The sequence below is a fragment of the Macaca mulatta genome, chromosome 4 (assembly GCF_049350105.2).
Source record: "Macaca mulatta isolate MMU2019108-1 chromosome 4, T2T-MMU8v2.0, whole genome shotgun sequence".
Classification (NCBI taxonomy): Eukaryota; Metazoa; Chordata; class Mammalia; order Primates; family Cercopithecidae; genus Macaca; species Macaca mulatta.
In genome coordinates, this window is record NC_133409.1 from 85,287,137 (window position 1) to 85,310,754 (window position 23,618).

At 33.9% G+C, this 23,618-nt stretch overlaps 1 protein-coding gene across 2 annotated transcripts in view; it reads left to right on the forward strand.

The window, feature by feature from the left end:
* The window catches only part of ASCC3 (activating signal cointegrator 1 complex subunit 3), a 372,277-nt gene that overhangs the window by 291,730 nt on the left and 56,929 nt on the right, over nt 1-23,618 (forward strand). For both annotated transcript variants that reach the window (XM_078001240.1, XM_015136988.3), the window contains 2 exons: nt 1,551-1,662; nt 1,841-1,975. In XM_078001240.1, the coding sequence (XP_077857366.1) occupies nt 1,551-1,662; nt 1,841-1,975 (247 nt within the window). The remainder of the gene's footprint in view (nt 1-1,550; nt 1,663-1,840; nt 1,976-23,618) is intronic.

Sequence of the window (23,618 nt, forward strand, 5' to 3'; positions counted from 1 at the left end):
GATTCTTACTCTACAAATCGTACTACTTAGTATCCTGGGCACATTTTTACTAGTGTTTTCAATTTAGAAATAACTTTATCAGTTATGTATTAGTCCTGACAGCTAAAAATGGTATTGGAAAATTTACAGACTTAGCAAGCCAAAAGAATGTGAAATACAAAGTAAGCACTTATGTTGCAGAAAGTTTGACTGATGAATTTCATTTCTTGGGAAACAATGAAAGAGAAAAAATATTTTAAAAATTTGGAATGACTTTGGATATTTGTATCTTTTATATGGCTTGAATGTCCAGAATTTTTATTTTCACCTCTAAAGCAGAAGACATTATTCTAACTAAATACTCCTCCTTAGTCATTTTCCAAAAGAAAAAAAATATTTTATAGTGGTTAATAATTTTGGTTTTTCACTTCCATAGTTATACGTAAATTTGAACATTTTGTTTAAATTAATGACAGCACTAGGTTTAGTACTTACTTATCTCTTAATTGATTAATATTGCTTTATTTTGGTCCATGCCAAGAGCTTTTCTAGAAAAAACAGTAACTTTTAGATAGATAAAATTAAAGTAACTATTCCTTTTTAACGGAAGGTATTTTCCCAAATAAATTCCAATAGTGCCTTACTATAATAATTTTTATGTAATGGAGCCTCTCGTATTTGGGTGTACCTAGCCATTTGCACTAACTTTTCTTTCTAATGAAAATATGTCCTGACATTATTAGTCCTGCTTTGTGTATTTTTAATTTTTTTTTTATAATTTACTGACCCCAAGTCTCTTCCTTTGAAGAATGAAAAATATCACAAAAATTGTCATCTAGATAGTATTCTCCATTGCTCTCAAGTTGTGGCTTTCTTTAGTCCTCTCCCATTTGAAATTGTTAGCACCCTTTTCCCAGACTATGAATATTCCCTTCCTTATCCTATACAGATGTAAAACCATCATGATGGGTTCTTACGGATGAGAACCTGTTCTCTAAGACTACTTTCCACTGCCATTCTTTGATGTGGATGGGGAAAAGCGAGGTAGGGCATATAAATTACTCATTATGACTAGGATACAGGGTTCACCTAGTAGGAATTAGGGAACTGCCAAGATTGTGGGTGTAGTCCCTTGCTCTTCAGGTCTATTTCCAGGCACAGATCCCTAGTGGCCGTAGGGTTTTGCCAAGAACTTCTCAGTGTTGCAGGGAGGCACAATCAGGTGAAATGTACGTCTTTAGGCTTTTTGCTTGGAAAATATACAGAGCTGGACTTACGTATTTTTCCTGTATTGAGGTTTGGTTAGAACGCTTTATTTTTACCCTGCTGATGTCCCTTCTAGTCATTAGGATGTCATTTATTCCCTAAGTACTAGGGGAACAATAATTGAATAAATTGCCTAAATTTAGTCATCTACCACCCAAGATTAATATTTCTGTGAGTTTTGTGAAGTTACTGAGGATAGGTTTTATAATAAAAGGGGATTATATTTATATGTAGCCTGTGAAACTGAGGTGATAGTTTTAGTAGAAAATATCTTGAAACAAATAATAACCTTGCTTGTTTTCTAGCTACTACAATTTGGGTGATGTGAGCCATGATTCTGTGAACAAGTTTCTGTCCCATCTGATTGAGAAGTCCCTGATTGAATTGGAACTTTCCCACTGTATTGAAATTGGAGAGGTACGACTTAGTCATATGCATTCTAATTGAAAAGATTGCCCAGCTTTTTAACAGGTCTTTTGCTTCTAATACTATCAAAATTTTTAACAAAATTGTTTCAAAAGCAGCTGTCTGAATTACTAATTTTATAAAGATACCTACTTTCATGTACTCTTCATTTGTTATTCTTTTGAAATAGGATAATCGCAGCATTGAACCTCTAACTTATGGCCGAATTGCCTCCTATTACTATTTGAAGCATCAAACGGTTAAAATGTTCAAGGACCGCTTGAAGCCTGAATGCAGTACTGAAGAATTGCTTTCAATTCTAAGTGTGAGTTTTTCATATATTTCGTATCTTCTCTTTTAATTTAGGGCTTAAAGTTTTGCCACCTAGTTTGTCTTGAAATTTAACAGAAACCATTTATAAAGCCCTTTCCTCTGTTAAACAGGGTCACTACAAAGCAACACATGTAGACTAAGATGCCCATAGATAAGGTGACCACATAATATATCATCAAAATTTGGACCCTTCTGAGTGTAGAGTGAGGCCCTATTAATATTTAAGCCAGGATAGTAGATGTAAACCGGATTGTCCTGAGCAAGGCAAGTCATCACCCTATCCTTAAATATAGTAGCCTCTTTGAATTATGATTGAAAACTTTTCTTATTGCTTTTTTGGATAGTTCCTGTTGAATACTTATCTGTGATGCTACTGAAGTTTCTTTCATAAGCATCCACACAATTAAGTTCTTAGAATTAATGTCAGTACAGCTGTTTATCCCCCATCCCCACAAACACCCTTACCAAAAAAATGACCACAGTTATATCACATGGTAAAAAACTATACTTTGTTCATTTTTCCTTTTTTTGCCAAATAGCTAAGAAATTGATATTAGAAGCATCTTGTCTACCTTTCTTTCTACATAATGTATCCTTCTGGCTTTTCTTCACTTTGTTAATTTTAAGTGTAATAATTTACCACAAATCTTTGTTAACATATTAGTTAGGATATTCATATATTCTGACTGTTATCCTTCAGATGTGTTGGTGCTTTTTTAAAAAGTTAAGAACAATTGGACCATTCTGTCTTTAAAGTCCTTCTGTTATAAATTCATTGATTCTATGGTAGTTCCCTGAGTAACTTTTTTCCTTCCTCTTCTATTGCTTTATCATTCTCAATAAGCTTCAGTATCCTATTCACAGGTTTTAAATTTCTCAGTTTTTTCCCCTCCAAGAAACTAGTTTGTAAATTTTGTGCCCAGCATAGTGCCATGTACATTTTAGTGAGTTTGAAAATATTTATTAATGAATTGATGAACAGATGGAAGGATAGATGGATCCTGTAGTAATCAGTTTTCTATTTGCTGTGTAGAAAAGCATAGAGGACTAAAGTATATGAGGTAGCTACCAAAACATATTGTTTTTTAACTTAAAAATTTATTTCTGATGGAAGAGTACAAAGTATAAAGACTTTTTTAGATCCTTAAGAATGATATTTTTATCAGCTTCTAGCCAAAGATTCAAAAAAGTAGGATTTCTCTTGGGGAGAGACTGTTAGCACAGGCAGCAAAATAATGGTTAATAAATTTGGGCATGCCTCTTAGTATCTGTTAGATTTAAGACTATAATTTATTTCGTATTTATCTAATCTCATATTTAAGCATGCTTTTCTGCCTTGGAAACGTATAATAACAGCTAACACCTTTGAGCAGTTTTTACGCACTAGACATTAAGAACTTTAAATTAATAAACTAATTTAATCCTCACAACAACCACTCATTTGATATTAATAACATCGCATCATTTTTCCCATTTTAAAGGTTAACCATCTTGTCCAAAGTGAGTAGTTCGCAGTGTAGCACCAGAATATGGGCCCTGAAACCATCCTACTATACTGCCTCTCAAGTCATACACATACACACACACACACACACACACACACACACACAGTTAGATGGAAGGCATTGAGGTGGGAGGTACAAAGTAACAAGTTAAAACTAGATATACGCTGTAAAGGAAGTTTGTGAGAATCATATGCCTACTACATTCTGTACCCCTGTTTACTCCACTAAAAAAGCCAAAAAAAACCTTAAAATCCCAGGGAAATTAAACATTTGCTTTAGTCTTCTCTTTGAAAAGGCATTGATCACGAAAGGTCTGTTCCCATCCTGTCAGCAGCATGTTTCTTTCTGGCATTACACTATATGAAACCAGTTATGCTAATCTGTTGGTATATTTTTGTTATATATTTTGTTAAAGTCAGTTCTGAATTTATTTTACCTTTTACACAAAAGGTCTGTTCCCATCCTGTCAATAACCGAATAAATGGAACCATCTGAAAATATGTGTAAGGAAAGCTATATAGTGGAATATTTATATAGATATGATATGGTCTACCCCATAAAAATTTCCACAGCAAGAATATCTTCTTCTCTCATGGTGTTTAGTCCAAGGAGCTCTCGGCTTGCACTAGATATTGTCTCAGTCTCTATTATCTCAATGAGGGTTCATTCTGAATGAAGAACCATAGGACTCATATTGACAAGAAGATATGTAGGTATCACACTGTTTTCTTAATTTCTTGCCTAGGAATTATTCTTTGTTCACTAGCAAACACTATGTGTAACTACCAGCAAAAATCCTAAATAATACAGCAAGATTGTAAAATTATGTTGTAATTTCCAGAAATCGTTCTTAAGTTTCTTTAAATGACTTTTTTTTTAACCATGAAAAGACTACCAAATGACTCACAAAACCTCAGTATCCCCCCTACTTTTGCCTCCAAAAATGCATATTAATGTCATTGTGGTTTTAAAATAAGGAGGAACTAGTAGTCAGACAGAAGCAGTAGGGAACAGGATGATAAAAGCATAAGAAGATGAGGAAAACTGTGGGGATAACATTAGTGTTTCAAAGATCTGTTTCCATTGTCATTGCTTTTGTTATCTTAATACTTAAAGTCATATCATGTTTTTGTACAATTCACTCATGTAACATTCATTATTAATGCTTCCTTTTACTAAGATATATTCATTGATGTTTCTAAAGTCACTTTTAATCTTTAGTTTTTAAATTTTTAGTATTTCTGATAACATTACAACTGAAATACTTCTATTTTTTTGAGTATTACTTTGAACTTTCCATAATATTTTCTTAAATTTTATTAGTGAATAAAGTTTTCTTATTTCTTAAGCTACCCATTAAATTTGTCTTTTGGTTTTCAGGATTTTGGGGTATTAATAACATATAGAAATTAGGGTCATTAAGATTTTTCTTTTGGGTCCTCTGAATATATTGCATTGTGATGATTGTGGGCACAAAAAATAAGCTAAAAGGTAATCATAAATTGGAAAAAAAAGAATATTAAAACATGAATTCACTCTTACCAAACATTTCTAAATATATAAACCTATTATTTCTCTCCTATTATCCTCAAAACATAGTTTCAAATGATAGTCTCTTGATGGTATCTAGTCCTAACTGATGGTACCCTCTTTTGGACCTTTTCTTCCTTTAGAGAATATAAGTATTTATAATCTTGTACTGAGCTATATGGTTTTCTCTTTTTTAAAAAATGAGTTGGAATTCTTACCCTTTATATGGTCATTTTGCATATTACTATTAACTTGTCTGAAATAAGAATTAGAATTTCCAGAATACAAAATCAATATACACAAATCAGTAGAATTTCTACACACCAAAAACATTCAAGCTGAGAGCCAAGTCAAGAATGCAATCCCATTCACAATAGCGACTAAAAGAATAAAATGCCTAGAAATACATCTGACCAAAGAGATGAGAAATCTCTATAATGAGAATTACAAAACACTGCTCAAAAACAATCAGAGTTGACACAAACAAATGGAAAAACATTTCATATTCATAGATAGGAAGAATCAATATTGTTAAAATGGCCATACTGCCCAAAGCAATTTATACATTCAGTGCTATCTCTAACAAACTACCAATGACATTCTTCACAGAATTAGGAAAGACTATTCAAATTTTATATGGATCCAAAAAAGAGCTTGAATAGCCAAGGCAATCCTAAACAAAAGGAACCAAGCTAGAGATATCATGTTACCTGACTTCAAACTATACTACAAGGCTACAGTAACCAAAACAGCATGGTGCTAGCACAAAAACGGACATAGACTGATGGAACAGAATAGAGAGCCCAGAAGTGAAGCCACGTACCTACAACCATCTAATTGTCAGCAAAAAGAATGAGAAAAAAGACTCCCTATTCAATAAGTGGTGCTGGGATAATTGCCTAGCCATATGCAGAAGATTGAAATAGGACCCCTTCCTTACCCAAATACAAAAGTCAACTCAAGATGGATTAAAGACTTGAATGTGAAACCTAAAACTACAAAAACTCTGGAAGATAACCTAGGAAATACCATTCTGGACATAGGCCCTGGCAAAGATTTCATGAAAAAGATGCCAAAAGCAGTTGCAACAAAAACAAAAGTTGACAAATGAGACCACATTAAACTAAAGAGCTTCTACATAAGAAAACAAACTATCAGTAGAGTAAACAGACAGCCTACAGAATGGGAGAAAATATTTGCAAACTATTCCTCTGACAAAGGTCTAATATTCAGAATCTGTAAGGAACTTAAACAAATTAAGCAAAAAACCAAACAACCCCATTAAAAAGTGGGCAAAGGACATGAACAGATACTTTTTAAAAGAAGATATACATGTGGCCAATAAGCATATGAAAAAAATGCTCAACATCACTAATTATTAGAAAAATGCAAACCAAAACCACAATGAGATACCATCTCACACCAGTCAGAATGACTGTTATTTTAAAAGTCAAAAAATAACAGATGCTGGTGAGGATGCAGAGAAAAGGCATCATGTATACACTGCTAGTAGAAATGTAAATTAGTTCAGCCATTGTAGAAAGCAGTGTGGCGATTTCTCAAAATGCATTGCTAATAGAAATGTAAATTAGTTCAGCCATTGTGGAAAGCGGTGTGTAGATTTCTCAAAGAACTTAAAACAGAACTACCCCTTAACCCAGCAATCCATTATTAGGTATATACCCAAAGGAATAAAAATTGTTCTGCCATAAAGACACATGCACGCATATGTTTATTGCAGTACTATTCACAATATCAAAGTCATGGAATCAACCTAAATGCCCATCAACAGTAGACTGGATAAAGAAAATGTGGTACATACATACCATGGAAAACTATGCAGCCATAAAAAAAGAATGAAATCATATTCTTTGCAGAAACATGGATGGAGTTGGAAGCCATAATCCTATGTGACACACAGGAATAGAAAACCAAATACCACATATTCTCACTTATAAATGGGAGCTAAACATTGAGAATACATGGACACGAAGAAGGGAACAACAGACATAAGGGCCTACTTGAGTGTGGAAGCTGGGAGGAGGGAGAGGATCCAAAAACTACCTATTGAGTACTATGCTTATTACCTGGGTGACAAAATAATCTGTACCCCAAACCACCACAACACACAATTTACCTGTGTAGCAAACTTGGTCATGTAACCTTGAACCTAAAATTAAAGTTTAATTAATTACTTAATTGATTAACAGAAGATTGTCAGGATTGGTAAAAATTCTATATGTTATATCTGTTTATATGTTATCATTTGAATTCTCGCCTTTTATGTTCTTTTTCTTTATATGTAGAATGGTTGGGGTCAGCCTGGTAGTTTTCAGAATGATATCATATTGACAATATCACCCTTTGACCAAAGAATGGAGGCAACAGACAGTTTCTCAGTTTGCAGATGAAACTGAATTTTTCCAAATAGTATAGAGCTAAGCTAAAGGAAATTGTCTAAAAAAAATTTTAAGAATATATTTCAGTGTGCATATCTTGAATAACTTACCTTTAAGTATTACTCTCCATTTTTTCATACTCAGTTTCGTTGTTCACTATTCTGCCCACAGACTATATATTGATTCATCAAAAATATATTTATTGTGTGTCTACAATGTATAAGGCACTTTCTAGGGGCAAGATACAGAACAATGAACATTAGTGGCAAACTTCCTATGTGTATGTGTGAGAGTGTGTGTGTTTGTATGTGTGTGGGTGAGTAGGTGTGTGTGTGGTCATACACAGATAAATTATGGACAATGGTAGTAAACCATGAAAGACACTTGCACTTTGGTGTTGCTACTGACTGAAATCATCAGCTCAGTGTGATGCTCTAAGGATGACAGCAGATGTTGCCCATTATCAAAAAGAATATCTAAAAACAAAACAGGAAATAGTTATGTTAATCGTCCATATGGAGAAGACTTGCTATATACATTTCCGGTGGCCTCAGATCAAAAGGACATCAGAGAAAGTCTGAATGTGTCCAAAATGAGCTACTCAAATGTTAGAAGACATGTGATTAGAGCACTTTGGTCTAGAGAGGCAAAGGCTTTGAATCAATGGGACCAAAATTGAAATCATGAATAGAGGCCCTCTTTGGATCTTGAAAACAGTAACTTTTTCACAGTTAGTAGGAAGTTCCATCTGATCTTGCAAGAAATGAACTCAGAGGATTTATTACTTCAATTGACGGATATAACATAGGCCAAAAATTTATAGATTCAAAAAGAGATGGGATAAATTTATTAAAAGTTACTGAAGAACTAAAATAGAAAATGGAATTGTGACTGTCATATTTGGTATGATAGGTGAATTTTTTTTTTTTTTTTTTTAACACAGCAGGGATCAGGATTGGACCTGCCTGGCATGTGCATGAATTTTTTCTGTTGGAGCTCTAGATACTTTAGGAATGTTTTTATTCTTCAGAGTATTGTGTGCTTTTTTAAAAAAAAAGAAAATTGTGGCAGTCTGTTAGTACTTGCAGATACTAATTTCTGTTGATTATTATTCCATTATATGAAACTATTCCAGTCAACAGTTGAGAAAGGAAATACACTTCCACTCATTTTTTATCTCCTGTAACATCTCTTTTGAGACTTCCATTTTTATTTATTCTTCTTTCCTAGAAGCTTAGCTGATTCTGGCTTAGGTTTTTAGATATTGTCGTCTTTAAATGATAGTAAAATACTCTAGTCTGGGTGTAAAGCAAAGATTCTATTGAAACTATTTCTCTTCACTAATCTCCTTCTACAATAGAAGCCCATTTATTTAAATCCCGTCTTTTCCATATAGCCATTAAAAAATGTTAATTACTTTTTATTGAGAACCCACTACATGCTAGGCACTTTATATACATTATTTATAAGCATCAAATAGTCCTTCAAGTTAAGTGTTAATATGTAAATAATGAAATTGAATTTTAATGAGATTAAGTTGTTATAGCTTCTATAGAAAGTAACTCCTTAGAACTTTTCCCTATGCTTTATTTCCTCTCCTAGACATACTCTATCTTTATCCTATTATTTCATTCCAGCTGTAAAAAATTTTTAAAGCATTGACATGTAAGATATATACTTCTTAAAAATAAAGAACCAGAGTTACTTTTAAAATTATGTATGACCTTGTAACTAGAATCGTAAGTATTAAATACAGATCTTAATTACTAACAAAATAATTATTTCAGCTTTTTTTTATTGAAGACATTATTTTAAGTTTTAAACAATCTGATGCTATTTTGGAAAACGTTAGGTATTTTATAAGAACCCTTGCCAAGTTTTTTCCAACACCATGAATTAATAAGCTTCGTAATTAAGGCAGCTGCTTCACACCTCTACTGTTAACCAGTGACATTACATCTGTCTTGCTCCATTGATGCCCTCCTCCTAGTTATTGAAGCATTTAGCAGTTTTAGCAACAGGGATTACATGGTATGGAGTAAGTAGTCTAATTAGATATAAGTAAAAATCCTGAGGGAAAAGGACATTTTGAAAGTAATTTGAAGAATCTCTTAATGATGTTGGCACTGAAATCCGAAGTCCAGAGTAGAAAGTGCCTGTCATCGTGGCAAACCAGGATCATGATCTGATATGTTCTGTGGACTTTTAGAAGGTAGCCTATTTTAAAACAGGAAGAGAAATGAAAAGCTTCAAAGTTAGGGAAAATTTGTTTGAACATATTTTTCAGAATATGCTTGCTATAATATTGATAATTTTGAAAGAAAACAAAATATGCCCCACATGTTTTATGTCTCAATAATTTTCAGTTAATTTGTATAACATACAGTTGGTTGTTATGGTACTTATGACAACATGAAATGAGATTTTATTTATATATCAAATATTTAATTAAAAGTAGTGAAATTCTTATTTTCACACAAGCTTGGATATTGACTAAAAGAATGAGTTTCATGTCTAAATGTAAATATAACTATTCCAAATTTAGAAAAGTACCAGAACAATAGGATTTTTATGTGTCAATAAATGTCCAGGTTTAGCAGTTCTCTGTACTGTTCTCTTCAAAAGCACGCTGATTCTTTGCTCTGCCTGTATATAGAATATTTTCAGTAATATAACATCTTTAATATTTGAATTTTATCATGTTTGCGGCACAACTACAAATTGTTTTGTAGGAAAAATTGCAAAAATATCTTTCATAAACATATAAGGTTGAAAAAATAAGCAAGAATGTTTTTATAAGGGAGAAATTTAAAACTAAATAAAAAGGACAAGCCAGTTATGAATAGCATTGGTAGGGAACCTAGCATGTAAAAAAAAGTTAAAGAGTTTATTAAAGGAAAAATGAAAGAAAGGAAGGTTAACTGAATAACAGTGAACACCACCAACCTCATGGCCTTCCATTTCCAAATAACCTCCTGACAATCACAGGATCCCATCTGCTACTCTTGATCTTCTTAGTGGGGAAACCTAATGGGATATCTTCCAGGGTTTGCGAGAAGAGCTTCCCTAACTCTCAGGCTGGGAAGCTGCCTGGCATCTTTTGGAGAGGCACAGATGGCAACTGTCTTGAAAAAAGGTATCTTTCTACTTCTCTTGGTCTCTTTCCCTTGAGACCTTCCATGTTCTCCATTATTTCTTAACTTCTAACCTTCTGCACTTACAAGCTTTCTTTAATATAGAGAAATGAGATATTTTCCCGATAGAAGTCCTCAATCTCAAATATATCTATTGTGATTTAGTAGGTTATAGGTTTTTAAGCTGTTATGTTCCAATAAGCATAAAATGTATGTGTAATACTGTCTGGAATTTGTCCTGTTTTAAATTTTTGTTCTTTTTTTGTTTTTCTTAATTACTTTTGATTTCCTAAATTGTCCCACAGATTAAGATTAAGAATCAATTACCAGGATTCCAAATGTTGGTGATTAAATAGGAAATGAGTTTAGATTTAGGAATGAGTTTTAGTTATTGAAGAAATGTATTTAGATAACAAAATATATTTCTTTTATTATCTACCAGTTTAACTGTCTCATTAAAAAAGAAAATGGCCTAACCTTGCCCAAGATGACACAACTACTATGGAAAAATAATATAAAAACTCAGCTCCCAACAGGGAAAGGGCAGTGTTAGAATTTGTATCTCCTGGCAACCTTTTGAATGTCCTGTCTCGTTTCCCATTTCTGTTTTGTACTTTTCTTTTTTCCTTCTTTTTACATCTTATTTTGCTCTTTTATCTAAATTTACAAAGTAAGGTACATAAAAAGGTTGCACCCATAAATTTCTCTGCCAAAGCTATCTGTAAAAGATACTTTTAGCTTGTCATTTATTAAAATTTGCTATGTATTCTATCCAATACTCAGTGCATTTGGGGAATACCAGAGAAACAGAGACAGATCCGTATTTTTTAAGAAGATTTATACTAGAGCCCTAAAAGCTTAATGAAAACAAAGGCATAAGCTTCTATCTATCTCTGTGTGCCATTGCTGCTCAATATAGCTTTATCTAAGCATGGCAAGTGTTTAGTTCTACCTACAGCATTCAAGTCTAAAAGAGTTGCTGACATTGTCCTCCCCCAAAGAGTTACCAGCCTGTCCTATGGGCAAGATTGGAACACCAAGCTCCCGGGGGCACATAAGAACATTTACAAAGGGTACTCCAACTAAACATTTTTAAATCGCAAACATAATCTTGGTTGGGTTTATATAAATTAAATTAAGTCATATTTATAAAACTTCCATGGTATTTTACTTTCCAGAGAATCTTATTAGGAATTATTTGGCAAAATAAATTATTATTAATCTGTTTTTGAAATTTTTTTTTATTATCGATAGTAACTCTCTGCTTAACTTAGTGATATAATAACTACTTAGAATTGTCATTACACATGCATCATGTTGGAGAAATAAAAATAACACTGAAACATATTATCCTACTGGAAATAAAATGTCTTCCCCAAATTTTAACCACCTCTCACTCTACTTTGAGTAAGTAGAGCATTTTTCAGATTTTTTAAATAAGTGGAAAATATGGAAACTTTAATATTGAATTAAGAATATTAAAATCTAATTTTCATATGCTAGAAATTGGCTTCTGCTTAAATGTTTCTAATTTCATCCCAATAAAGTTTAAGTACTCTAAAGTTGTCAGGGTCTCTTTGGTTCAGCAGATGGGGTGATTCAGAAATCAATATGACCTCCTTCCTCCATGAATAATGGTGATTAGAACTGTTCCAAAAGATTCATGATTCATGCCCCAATGTCTTCTCAGTACAAATAATACCAAAATGCTGTTTAAACTAAAAGTCATATCATCCTACTTTTTATCATCGGAAAGCAGCTCAGTAGTTAAATAGGAGTGATCATTTCCAATATTTAAGGCCATCTGAATACGTTTCAGTATCACTTTTATGTAACAAGAGAAAAAGAAAAATTAAGCATGCCAGCATTCAATCCAACCCACTATAAGCAGAGTCCTACAATATTATGTTATTTTGGAAACACAGAATTGTAAAAGGAAAAAATAATCATAGAAAATACCCCTTCATGATGAGGGGTATTGTAAACAGGTATGTTAACACAGATTAGAACAAAAATTTTTGTTAATTATTTATTATGAAGTATATCCTAATGTGTTTAAAAACAGGTCATTGTGTTTATCTCCTTGCTTTATTGAATCTTGTTTTATATATAATACTACTTTTATAAGTTTTTTAAATTGAAAAGAGGACGGTTACCCTTTCTTAGTTTGTTATTCCTGACAGTGTTTCCCTGTGCCCTATTCCCTTTTCATTGATTGTTATCAGACCACCAGTAGTCCTCATACCTTAGCTATTATTTAGCCTGTCTTGGTGCATTCAGACTGCTACAAACAAAAATACCATAGAATAGGTAGCTTTAATAATAGATATTTATTTCTCACCGTTCTAGAGACTATGAAGTACCAAATCAAGGAATCAGCAGATTCAGTGTTTGGTGAGGGCCTGTCTCCTGGTGCATAGATGGCCATCTTCTAGTTGTGGCCTAACATGGCAGAAGTGGTGAGAGATTTCTCTGGAGTCTCCTTTATAAGGGCACTAACCCTATTCATGAGAGTTCTACTTTCATGACCTAATCACCCCCTCCCCAAAGCCCCCATGTTCAAACACCATCACACTGGGAGTTCAGGTTTAGCATATTAATGTGGGGCAGGGGACACAAATATTCAATCTAGAGCATAGTCTATATAGAGATTTATATCTCCTGATCATTTTCTCACAAGTGTTGTAAGAGTCAATAGTCCATGTGCAGAAAGATTGCAGAGCTGTATCTTTTGTGATATCACAAGTATTTGTGTATATTGCCACATCACATTAGCTTTTCACATTATAATGTTACATTATAAAAGAGTTTTTGCCTGTGGGTGATAACTCTGGCTTTCACTGACTCCCATATTCCACAAAGTTACAAAACAAACCTGTTGTGAAGAAAATTTTGCATATTAGCTCATCTATCATCTAGTCAATTCACTAAAGTTATAATTCTGATCATGTAAGCTTAGTTATTATGAGCCTGGGTTCTGAAATGAAACCTGAACAATTTCAAATACTATCTCTGCCACTTTCTAGACTTTGGACAATGGTACTTACCCTCTGAGCCTCAGTTTCCTCATGAGGTTATTGGAATGATTGCATTAGTTTATATAGGTGAAGTGTATAGAACGATTATTTGCTTATTTGCAGTAATCAGTAAATATTAGCTATTATTTAATAATAATATTTATTGAGCACATATTATATTCCAGCCATACAGCAGAAAACAGAGCTAATGGTTCCACCACTCATGGACCTTACAGTTATAGTGGAGTTGGCCAAGAATAAACACACATGTAATTTAAGGTGAATATAAGTGGTAGATGCAGGGAAAACATGGTAATAATCAGAAGATAATTAGAGGATGCTCTTATTAATAGGATGGTTTACGATGGTAAAGGAAAGCCATTCTGAGAAGATGATATTTGAACAAAGAACTGAATAACATGAAGGAATAAATCATGAGAAAGCCTTGGGGAAGAAATCCTGGGTAGAAGGAAAAGCCAAATGCAAAGGAAGCAGGAGCTGCTTAGAAATTTCAAAGAATAGCAGAAAAGCCAGTATGCTTAAAGTGGAGTGCACACTGAGAGGACCTAGGAGACAGAGGTGATGTCATCTAGAGCCATAGTAAGGAGTGTTGATTTTTATCCTAAGTGTTCAGTGGAGCCATTGGTGGGATTTTTGATCCGGTGAGTGATGTGATGTTATTGATAGTGAAAAAGATCATTCTTGCTTTTTTATGGAGAACTGGCTGTTGGAGAGAGTCCACATGAGAGAAGATGGTGGCTTGGATAGAGTGGTTAGAGGTTGAAATGGTGAGTAGTAGTCAAACCCAGGATATTTTAAAGGTTGAGCCAACAGGAATTAATGATTGATTGATTATAAGTAGAGAATGGAAGATACTATCTAGGTTTGGGCCTGAACAATTTGCTGAGAGAGAATACCATTAATTGAGGTGAAAAGCAATGAGTAAAGAGCAGAGTGTGTGTTTGTCTTGGGGAATGGGGGGACTGTGACAGGCATATGGATTCTTTTCCAAGTTTCAAAGTCATGGAATTGGTTGAGATCATCTGGGCAGTCAGTATTGACCAGAGGTCTAAAAGTTGAGCTCTTGAGAATGCTAGTATGTAGACGCTGGGGAGAGAAGGAGGAGAAGGTGTGACAACAAAGAAAACTAGGAGTGAGGAACAACAAGCAAAAAGGAAAACATCCAAGAGAGTGCAATGTCCTGGAAACCAGGTGGAAAAAAGTATCTCAAGAAGGGGATGGTCTCAAACTAGGTATCAAAGGAACATAGCTCAAAATAATATGACAAACCCACAGCCAACATCATGCCGAACTTAAACTGGAATCATTCCCCTTGAGAACTGGAACAAGGTAAGGATGCCATTCTCACCATTCCTATTTAACACAGTCCTCGAAGTGGTAGCCAGAGCAATCAGACAAGAGAAAGAAATAAAAGGCGTCCAAATAGGAAAATAAGAAGTCAAACTATCTCTTTTTGGTGATAATATGATTATATACTTAGAAAACCCTAAAGACTTCACCAAAAGAATATTAAAACCAACAAAAGATTTTAGCAAGGTTCCAGGATACAAATTCAGTGTACAAAAATCAGTAACATTTCTCTACACCAGTAATGTTCAATCTGAGAGCCAAATGAAGAATGAAATCCTATTTACAATAGCTGCAACAAAATTAAATACCTAGGAATACATCTAACCAAGGAGGTGAAAGATCTCTATGAGGAGAACTTCAAAATACTGTTAAAAGGTAACATAGATAACACAAACAAATGGAAAAACATTCCATACTCATAGATTGCAAGAATCAATGTCATTAACCATATGGCCCAAAGCAATCTACAGATTTAATGCTATTCCTGTCAAACTACCAATGTCATTTTTCACAGAATTGGGAAAACCTATTTTAAAATTCATGTGGAACCAAAAAAGAGCACAAATAGCCAAAGCAATTCTAAACAAAAAGAACAAAGCCAGAGGCATCACATTACCTGACTTCAAGCTATATTAAAAGGTTATAGTAACCAAAACAGCATGGTACTCATACAAAAACAGACACATAAACCTGTGGAACAGAATAGAGAGCCCAGAAATAAAGCCACACACCTGCAGTCACCCAATCTTCAAGAAAGTTGACAAAAATAAGCAATACAGAAAGGACTCTCTATTCAATAAACTGGCTAGCCCATATGCAGAAGAATGAAACTGGACTCCTACCTTTCACCATATACAAAAATTAGCTCTAGGTGGGTTAAAGACTTAAATTTAAGACCTCAAACTATAAGAATCCTAGAAGAAAACCTAGGGAACACCATTCTGGACATCAGCCTTAAGAAGTAATTTATGACTAGGCCAAGATGGGTGGATCGCAAGGTCAGAAGATTGAGACCATCCTGGCTAACACAGTGAAACCCTGTCTCTACTAAAAATACAAAAAAATTAGCTGGGTGTGGTGGCGGGTGCCTATAGTCCCAGTTACTCGGGAGGCTGAGGCAGGAGAATGGCATGAACCTGGGAGGAGGAGCTTGCAGTAAGCCGAGATTGTGCCACTGCACTCCAACCTGGGTGACAGAGCGAGACTCCATCTCAAAAAAAAAAAAAAAAAAAAAAGAAAGAAATAATTTATGACTGAGTCCTCCAAAGCAATTGCAACAATGTCAAATGAGACTTAAAGAGCTTCTGCACAGCAAAAGAAACTATTAAAAGACCAAACAGACAACCTACAGAAAATATTCACAAATTATGTGCCCAACAAAGGTCTAATATCCAGAATCTATAAGGATCTTAAGCAATTGAAGAAGAAGAAAAAAAAAAACCAAACAACTCTGTTTAAAAATGGGTAGAAGACATGAACAGACACTTCTCAAAAGAAGACATACAAGAAACCAGCAAACATGAAAAAATGCTCCACATCACTAATCAGAGAAATGCAAATCAAAACCACAATGAGATACTATCATACCAGTCAGAATGGCTTGTTTGTTTTTTGTTTGTTTGTTTGTTTGTTTGTTTTTGAGACAGAGTCTCACTTTGTCACCCAGGCTAGAGTGCAGTGGCATGATATCTGCTCACTGCCATCTCTGCCTCCGGGGTCCAAGCGATTCTCCTGCCTCAGCCTCCCTAGTAGCTGGGATTACAGCACCCACCACCATGCCTGGCTAATTTTTGTAGTTTTAGTTTAGATGGGGTTTCACCATGTTGGACAGGCTGGTCTCGAACTCCTGACCTCAGGTGATCCTCCCACCTCAGCCTCCCAAAGTGCTAAGTTTATGGGTATGCGCCACTGCGCCTGGCCCAGAAAGGCTATTATTAAAAGTCAAAAAACAGATGTTGGCAAGGATGTGGGGAAAAGGGAATGCTTATAAACTGTTGGTGGGAATATAAATTAGTTCAGCCACTGTGGAGAGAAATTTCTCAAAGAACTAGAAACAACTACTATTCAACTCAGCAATCCCATTACTGGGGATCCAAAAGAAAACAAATTCTTCTACCAAAAGACACATGCACTGACATGTTTATCTCAGCATTCTCACAGTAGCAAAGACATTGAATCAACCTAAGTGCCCATGAACAGTGGATTGGATAAAGAAAATGTGGTACATATACACCATGGAATACTACACAGCCACAAAAAAAAAAAAAAGAATGAAATCATGTCCTTTGCAGCAACATGGATGCAGTATTATCCTAAGCAAATTAACACAAGAACAGAAAAACAAATACCACATGTTCTCACCTATAAGTGGGAGCTAAACATTGGGTACTCATGGACAAAAAGATGACTGTAGACACTGGAGACTGCTAGAGGGGAAGAGGGAGAGGGACAAGGGTTGTAAAACTAATTGTTAGGTACTATGTTCAGTAGTTGGGTGATAGAATCATTCATACCCCAAACCTCAGCATCACAAGTATACCAGGTAACAAACCTGCGTATGTACCCACTGAATCTAGAAGTTGAAAATTAATTAATTAAAATTAAGGTACATCTATGCAATGAAATACTGTGCAACCATTAATCCAGTGATATATACCTATACCTCTAGTCATGGAATGCCATCCACAACATATTGTTTAGTGAAAGGAAAAAAAATTAAGGTACAAATAGTATATGTAGCTTGAGCCATATATATAGCATACATATATATAGCATACATACATATGCATAATAAAATATTTAGATGAATGTACACCAGTCTATTAACACAGATCATCTCTGAGTGGTAGAATTTTAAATATTTTTTTCTTGATTATGGGTTTATAGTTTGATATTTTCAATAAGTAAATGATATTTTAAAATAATTTAAAAGCTATTTTAATTTTTAAATAAAAATTTTCCTATTTTCTAGTCACTAAAAAAACAAGAAGAGGATGGTGATTAACTGAGTTAAAGACTGTTGAGATACAGAGTTAGATGGGAGCTGAGAATATTCTTTCAACTGATAAGATGGAGATCCTAGGCGTCTTTAATGAGTAATTTCAGTGGAGGGTTGAAGACCAAAGACTTATTTGAGAGGATTCAAGAGAGAATGAATTTTAAGAAAGTAGAGACAGCAAATACAGCTAGGAGTATCCTTCCTTACATGGAGCTAGGGAGGCAGAGATGGTATGGAATCAATTTTCTTTCTTTTTCTAAAGCTGTTGCAGCATATTTATATGCTCATGGAAATGATTCCAGGGTGGGGAGATAATACAGGAAGGAGCAATGTCCTTAAAAAAAAAACAAAAGATAAATGGCAATCAATGCATAAATGGAAGAATTGGCCTTAGGTACAAGTAGGGACAATTTATCCATCATAATAGAAGATACAGTGTTGGTGTACAGATATAAGGAGGTTGCTGTTGGATAGTGGTATAATGAAGTTATGCCCTTCTGATGGCTTCAATTTTTTCATAAACTAAGAAGCAAGGTCGTCAGCTGAAACTGAGGAGGTGGGGAATGACCTGTAAATGTAGGTAAAAGCCATTAATACATTGAGGTGGCCATAGTATGGTGGATTTAATACGGGTATTTGCATTTCAGAAACATGGGTTCAAATCTCAGCATGACCATTTTAACCTCTTTAGGTAACTGGCAAGTTATTTAATCCCGCTAAGCCTCAATTTCTTTATTCATTAAAAAATGTGTGATTATGCCTACCCTATACATCTTCACAGGGTTACTGTGTGTATCCAATAAGGTAATTAGATAATTAGTATGTATATGTTTATAAGGCATTATACATATTTAAGGAACACATGTTGGAACATATCTGACCTTACTCTAGACAGGTTTTTTGTTTTGTGTTCTGCTGCGTTTTGGTTTAAGTTTATTATTTACATTTTGCTTTTCTTTTGCATTCAGTGCTGCTTTACTCTGGACACCTTTACATTTTTAGGGATTCAGAACACTTAGTCTCTCCCTGACTGTCAGAAGAGCAGCCCTATTGGACTCACTAAGAAACATTTTATTTCATTATTAGTGGCTTGAAGGAATAAAATAAGTACACAGTCTTGTGACTGTTGTGCTGCCAAGTAATCTTTGCTCTTAAGAGGCATTTTAAAAAATAAATGTCAATGTGTATATTTAAGGTCTGCAACATGATGTTATGAGATATATAGTAAAGTGGTAACTATAGTGAAAGAAATTAGCATATCCATCCTCTCTCATACTTACCCGTTCAGTGGCATTTTCTGAGTTCTCTGTCTTTGGTTGCTCTGCCCTACTCCCTTGTTCCCTTCGTCCTCTCTCCCCAGGTTAATATTTTACTAAAAGCCATGGCTCTAGGGTTTAGACTACTACAGGGGAATGACAGTCTGTAAAAAAATTAACCTTCACTGCCACATCATCCTACCTCCAAATAAAAAAGCACTAAGGCTCTTTAGTGTGACATTATCCTGGCTTTCAGACCAATGTCTGTGCTCCTAAGAGTGCTCATCTTTTTATTTTTTTTTAAGCCACTTAGTAATTAGGAGAAATCATAAAGTAATTATGATTAGTAATACTGATTATGATTATGTGATTACTCCTTCACTAACATGCTTTGCAAATGGATTAGCACTTCTTTGAGTTAGAAACTTGGGCTTGAAAGCTATGAGGAAGCTGTATTAGTAAGAAAAATGTTCTTTCTTTTGGGACTGAGCAGTAATTTGCAAAACAGTTGGGAACCCATTGGAAACCTGGCTGAGAGAAAAATCAGGCAAATCAAATTGGCCATTTTATTAGGCATATATTCATCGGAAAAATGCAGTTAAAGCTCTGGTCAAGTTAATCTAGTTCTTTAGTAATGCCAACTCTAATTTGGTTGGACTGTGATGTTTAGTATTTATCTTCCTGAATAATTAGGCAAATATTACATTATCTAATATGATACTGGGCAGCAAGGACCATATTTAAAATCTAAGTATTTGTAAAATATAGGTTTTCAAGAATAAACATTTTTGTTGTGCAAAGCATTACTTCACTTTAGTTTTTAATGAGGGATAAATGTCCATTTATTCTTTTATACAGGTACTACACTTTTGTAATCTCTTCCTTCCTCTACTACAACTTATTCTTGACCTCCTTTCCTAGTTAGTTCCTCTTGTTTGCCCTTCATTTTCTCCTATTTGGAAGATTATTTGTTCTATACCTATTACTATTCTACATATAATTCTTAAACATAGACCTTCTAAGTATATTTATATAGCACCTACTAGGTACAAGGGGAGCCATGATAATTAAGATAGGATTCCTGCTTTCAAGAAGGGAACAGGCCTATGTCTAAGAAGTGATTATAGCTTGATAGTAACAGTCTTGAAAGTGTAACTGGTACCAGCATATCTGGAATATGCTGAAATTCTGGTTATTAAGAACATGGGCTTTTATAATGGATGAAACTGGAAAGCTAAGTGAAATAAGCTGAGCATAGAAAGACACGTATTACATGTTTGCAGTCATGTATGAGAGCTAAAATGAAATTGATCTCATGGAGGTAGGGAATAGAATAGTAGTTACCAGAGGCCAGGAGTATGGGGGATGAAGATAGGTGGGTTAATGGGTGAAAACACAGTTAGATAGAAGGGATAAGTTCCAGTGTACAGTAACTCAATAGAGTGACTATTATCAACTAGAATTTATAGTGTATTTCAAATAGCTAGAAGAGAAGACCTAGAATGTTTAGATAGCCTAGTTACCCTGAGTTGATGATTCTACATTGTATGCACATATTAAAAAAAAAACACATGTACCCCATAAATATGTACAACTATTATACATCAGTAAAAACTGAAAAATAAAAACATTATAGTGAAACACTTTAAAAACAAGGAAATTTTTTGAATATTAAAAAATAGAACATGGGCTTTGGCATCAAACAGGCATAACTACACCATTTTCTAACTGTATGACCTTGGACTAGTCACTTAACCTCTCTAAGATCCATGCTCCTCTATAAAATAAAGGGGAGGATTAAATAAAATAATATGTATAAAGCCTTAGTACATTACCTACCATATGATATCTGCCCTTGCTAGCTTTCATTAGTAATCATATTTTAATATTGATAGCAAATTTAAGTCAATGTATTATAACATATAAATCATCTCTACATAGAACAAGTATCACTATTATCTTCTAATCAAAATACCTTACAAGATGAATTTGCATTCCTTAGCCTGACATATCAGATTGTTTTGAGTCTGGCTTCAGCATAGGGCAGGGTGAGAATAGCCCCCATCTTCAACTGCTCTTCCCCCTTTTACTCCCTCATAAAGCGTATGCTAATCCACGTGCCAGGAATGCCTCCTTCCCCACCACAGCCAGTACAGTTTGTACACGTTGGTCCAAGACCCACCTCACTTATCATCCATGTGAAACACTAACCAAATAAAAAGGAAACATCTTAAGTCATTGGTTAAGGGATGGTTTAATTCAACAAGTAGGAGGTGAATCATATAACTTTTTGGAAAAATACTCAAGTTAGATTCTAATTCTATAGTATATGCCAAAAGAAACTTCAGCTAGATTAAGTATTAAAGCCAAGCATAATGTTAAAATTTTATATTCTTCCCCCTTTTAAAATTCTAAAAGGGGAAGATCAGAAACAAAAAAGAGTTGAAGAAATTGCAAAAGGAAATGGGTAAATTTACCTACATAAAAATATAGAATATATGCATGTCTTTAAATATAATTTTAAAAGCATTAATATATGTCATAATTCTGAAAGATAAATAGATAATATTTAAAAATTTTTAATCATAATATTTTAAAAATAGCCACTAACACTCCAGTGGTAAAATGAAAAGAAGTCATTTGGTAACAACTTACAAAAGAAGAAATTCATTTTTAACAAATATGAAGAAAACACTCAACCTTCTCACTGATAAAGGAATTAGAAATTGAAAAAAAATGGCAACCTTTTTAGCCTATGAAATTGTCGGGGATTCAAAAAGGATAATACACATTGATGATGAGAACGCTGTAAGTTGGACATTCCCAAACACTGCTAAATAGTCTTCACTGACCTGAAAATTTGATATCTATCAAAATTTTTATTTTATGCTTCTAAAAGATTTGAAACTTGGTGTTTTAATTGCAGTTGTAGGAATTGATCCAAAGGAATTAAGTGTGCTGTCAAAATGTATGTACACAAATGCACACAAATGGTCATCACAGCATGATTTATAATAGAAAGAAAAACTAGAAAACTTTCCTATAAAGACCGGTATCTCTCTTTCAGAATAAATAATTTGTAACCAGCAAAGCATAACCTTAACTTCTTGAAAGGGAATCAGTGGGAAAAAGTGTTTGTTTTTATACAGCCCTATATGTATACTCTAATAGGTATTTATGCATGTCAAACAATGGATCACTTACTAATTAACTGACTAGTTTTGAAAAGCTCCTTCAGGAAAAAAATCTACCTACTGATTAATAATTCTTAACAGACTGTAGTCTTCCCACCATGAAAAGGCTAAAATGAATATTTTTATGCTGGATTATAATATTTATAACAGAAGCCTAGAGGAATTTCCAGTGATATCTTTTGATTTCTAAATCCAAAGAAATGGGTATGCTTCATTCTCATACAATGTTTTCTGAAAAATTTTGTTGTTACTACTAAATAAAATACATGGAAATGGTCTTTATTACAGTAGTATTATTCAGAAATCTGTATTTTGTTTTAACATTACATTCTCCTGAAAAAGGATTCCACTTATTTCACAATGTTTTCCAACTGACAGTCCAATGGAATATAAGCATATCTCAGAAATTTGATTATTTCAGAAAGTTAGCGCTCATTGTGCTTTAAAAAGAAATTGAGGCATAAGAAGGATTTTCCAAATGTCATCCTCCTTGGCTACATAAAATGTTATACTTTCTTATATTCTATTCATTGTTTTGTGTGTAACTCAGAAGAATAATGCAATTTGGTGGAAGCACTGTAATCTCAGTTTTCAAGTATTTCTATTGGTAAGAGAGAATTATTCTTCTATGTACACTTCAACTTATTAAATTTAGGTCTTTTATATGATCTTTTTAGATATTTTCTGTTATTTATTAAACAGTGTCATAAATTTGTAAGATAAATGCCAAACAGGTGTCATCTTTTTCTGACAGATCAACAGATGAACAGCTCAGAATCAGTGACTGAGCTGACAGTATTGCTTTGCTGAACTAAAAGCATAGAAAGGCTTTTGATCTGGAACTACTTTTACTTTCTTAACCAGTGAAGAAGGAAAGAAAGAGAGAGAGAGAGGAAAGAATCAGTTAAGACCTCAAAATAACCAGTGAATACAACTAAAATTGGGGAAAAGAAACAAAAGATGAATAAATTGTCATTTGAGACCCGCACCAAAGTGACGTGGGAGATAGCAGACTGAAACTTTAAAGCAAGGTTTTTTCTTTTTTTATAAATCGTGGACTGAGAATATGATGTGATAGTGATTTAAAATATTTTTGTTAATTAAGTTTCTACATATATATGGATTTCAGAATTCAAGGAATTTTTAACACAATACATTTAGAACCGTGTTAAAATATATGTGTGTGTGTGCATTTATGTATTTCTTTGATGATTCAGAAGACCTCTAAGGC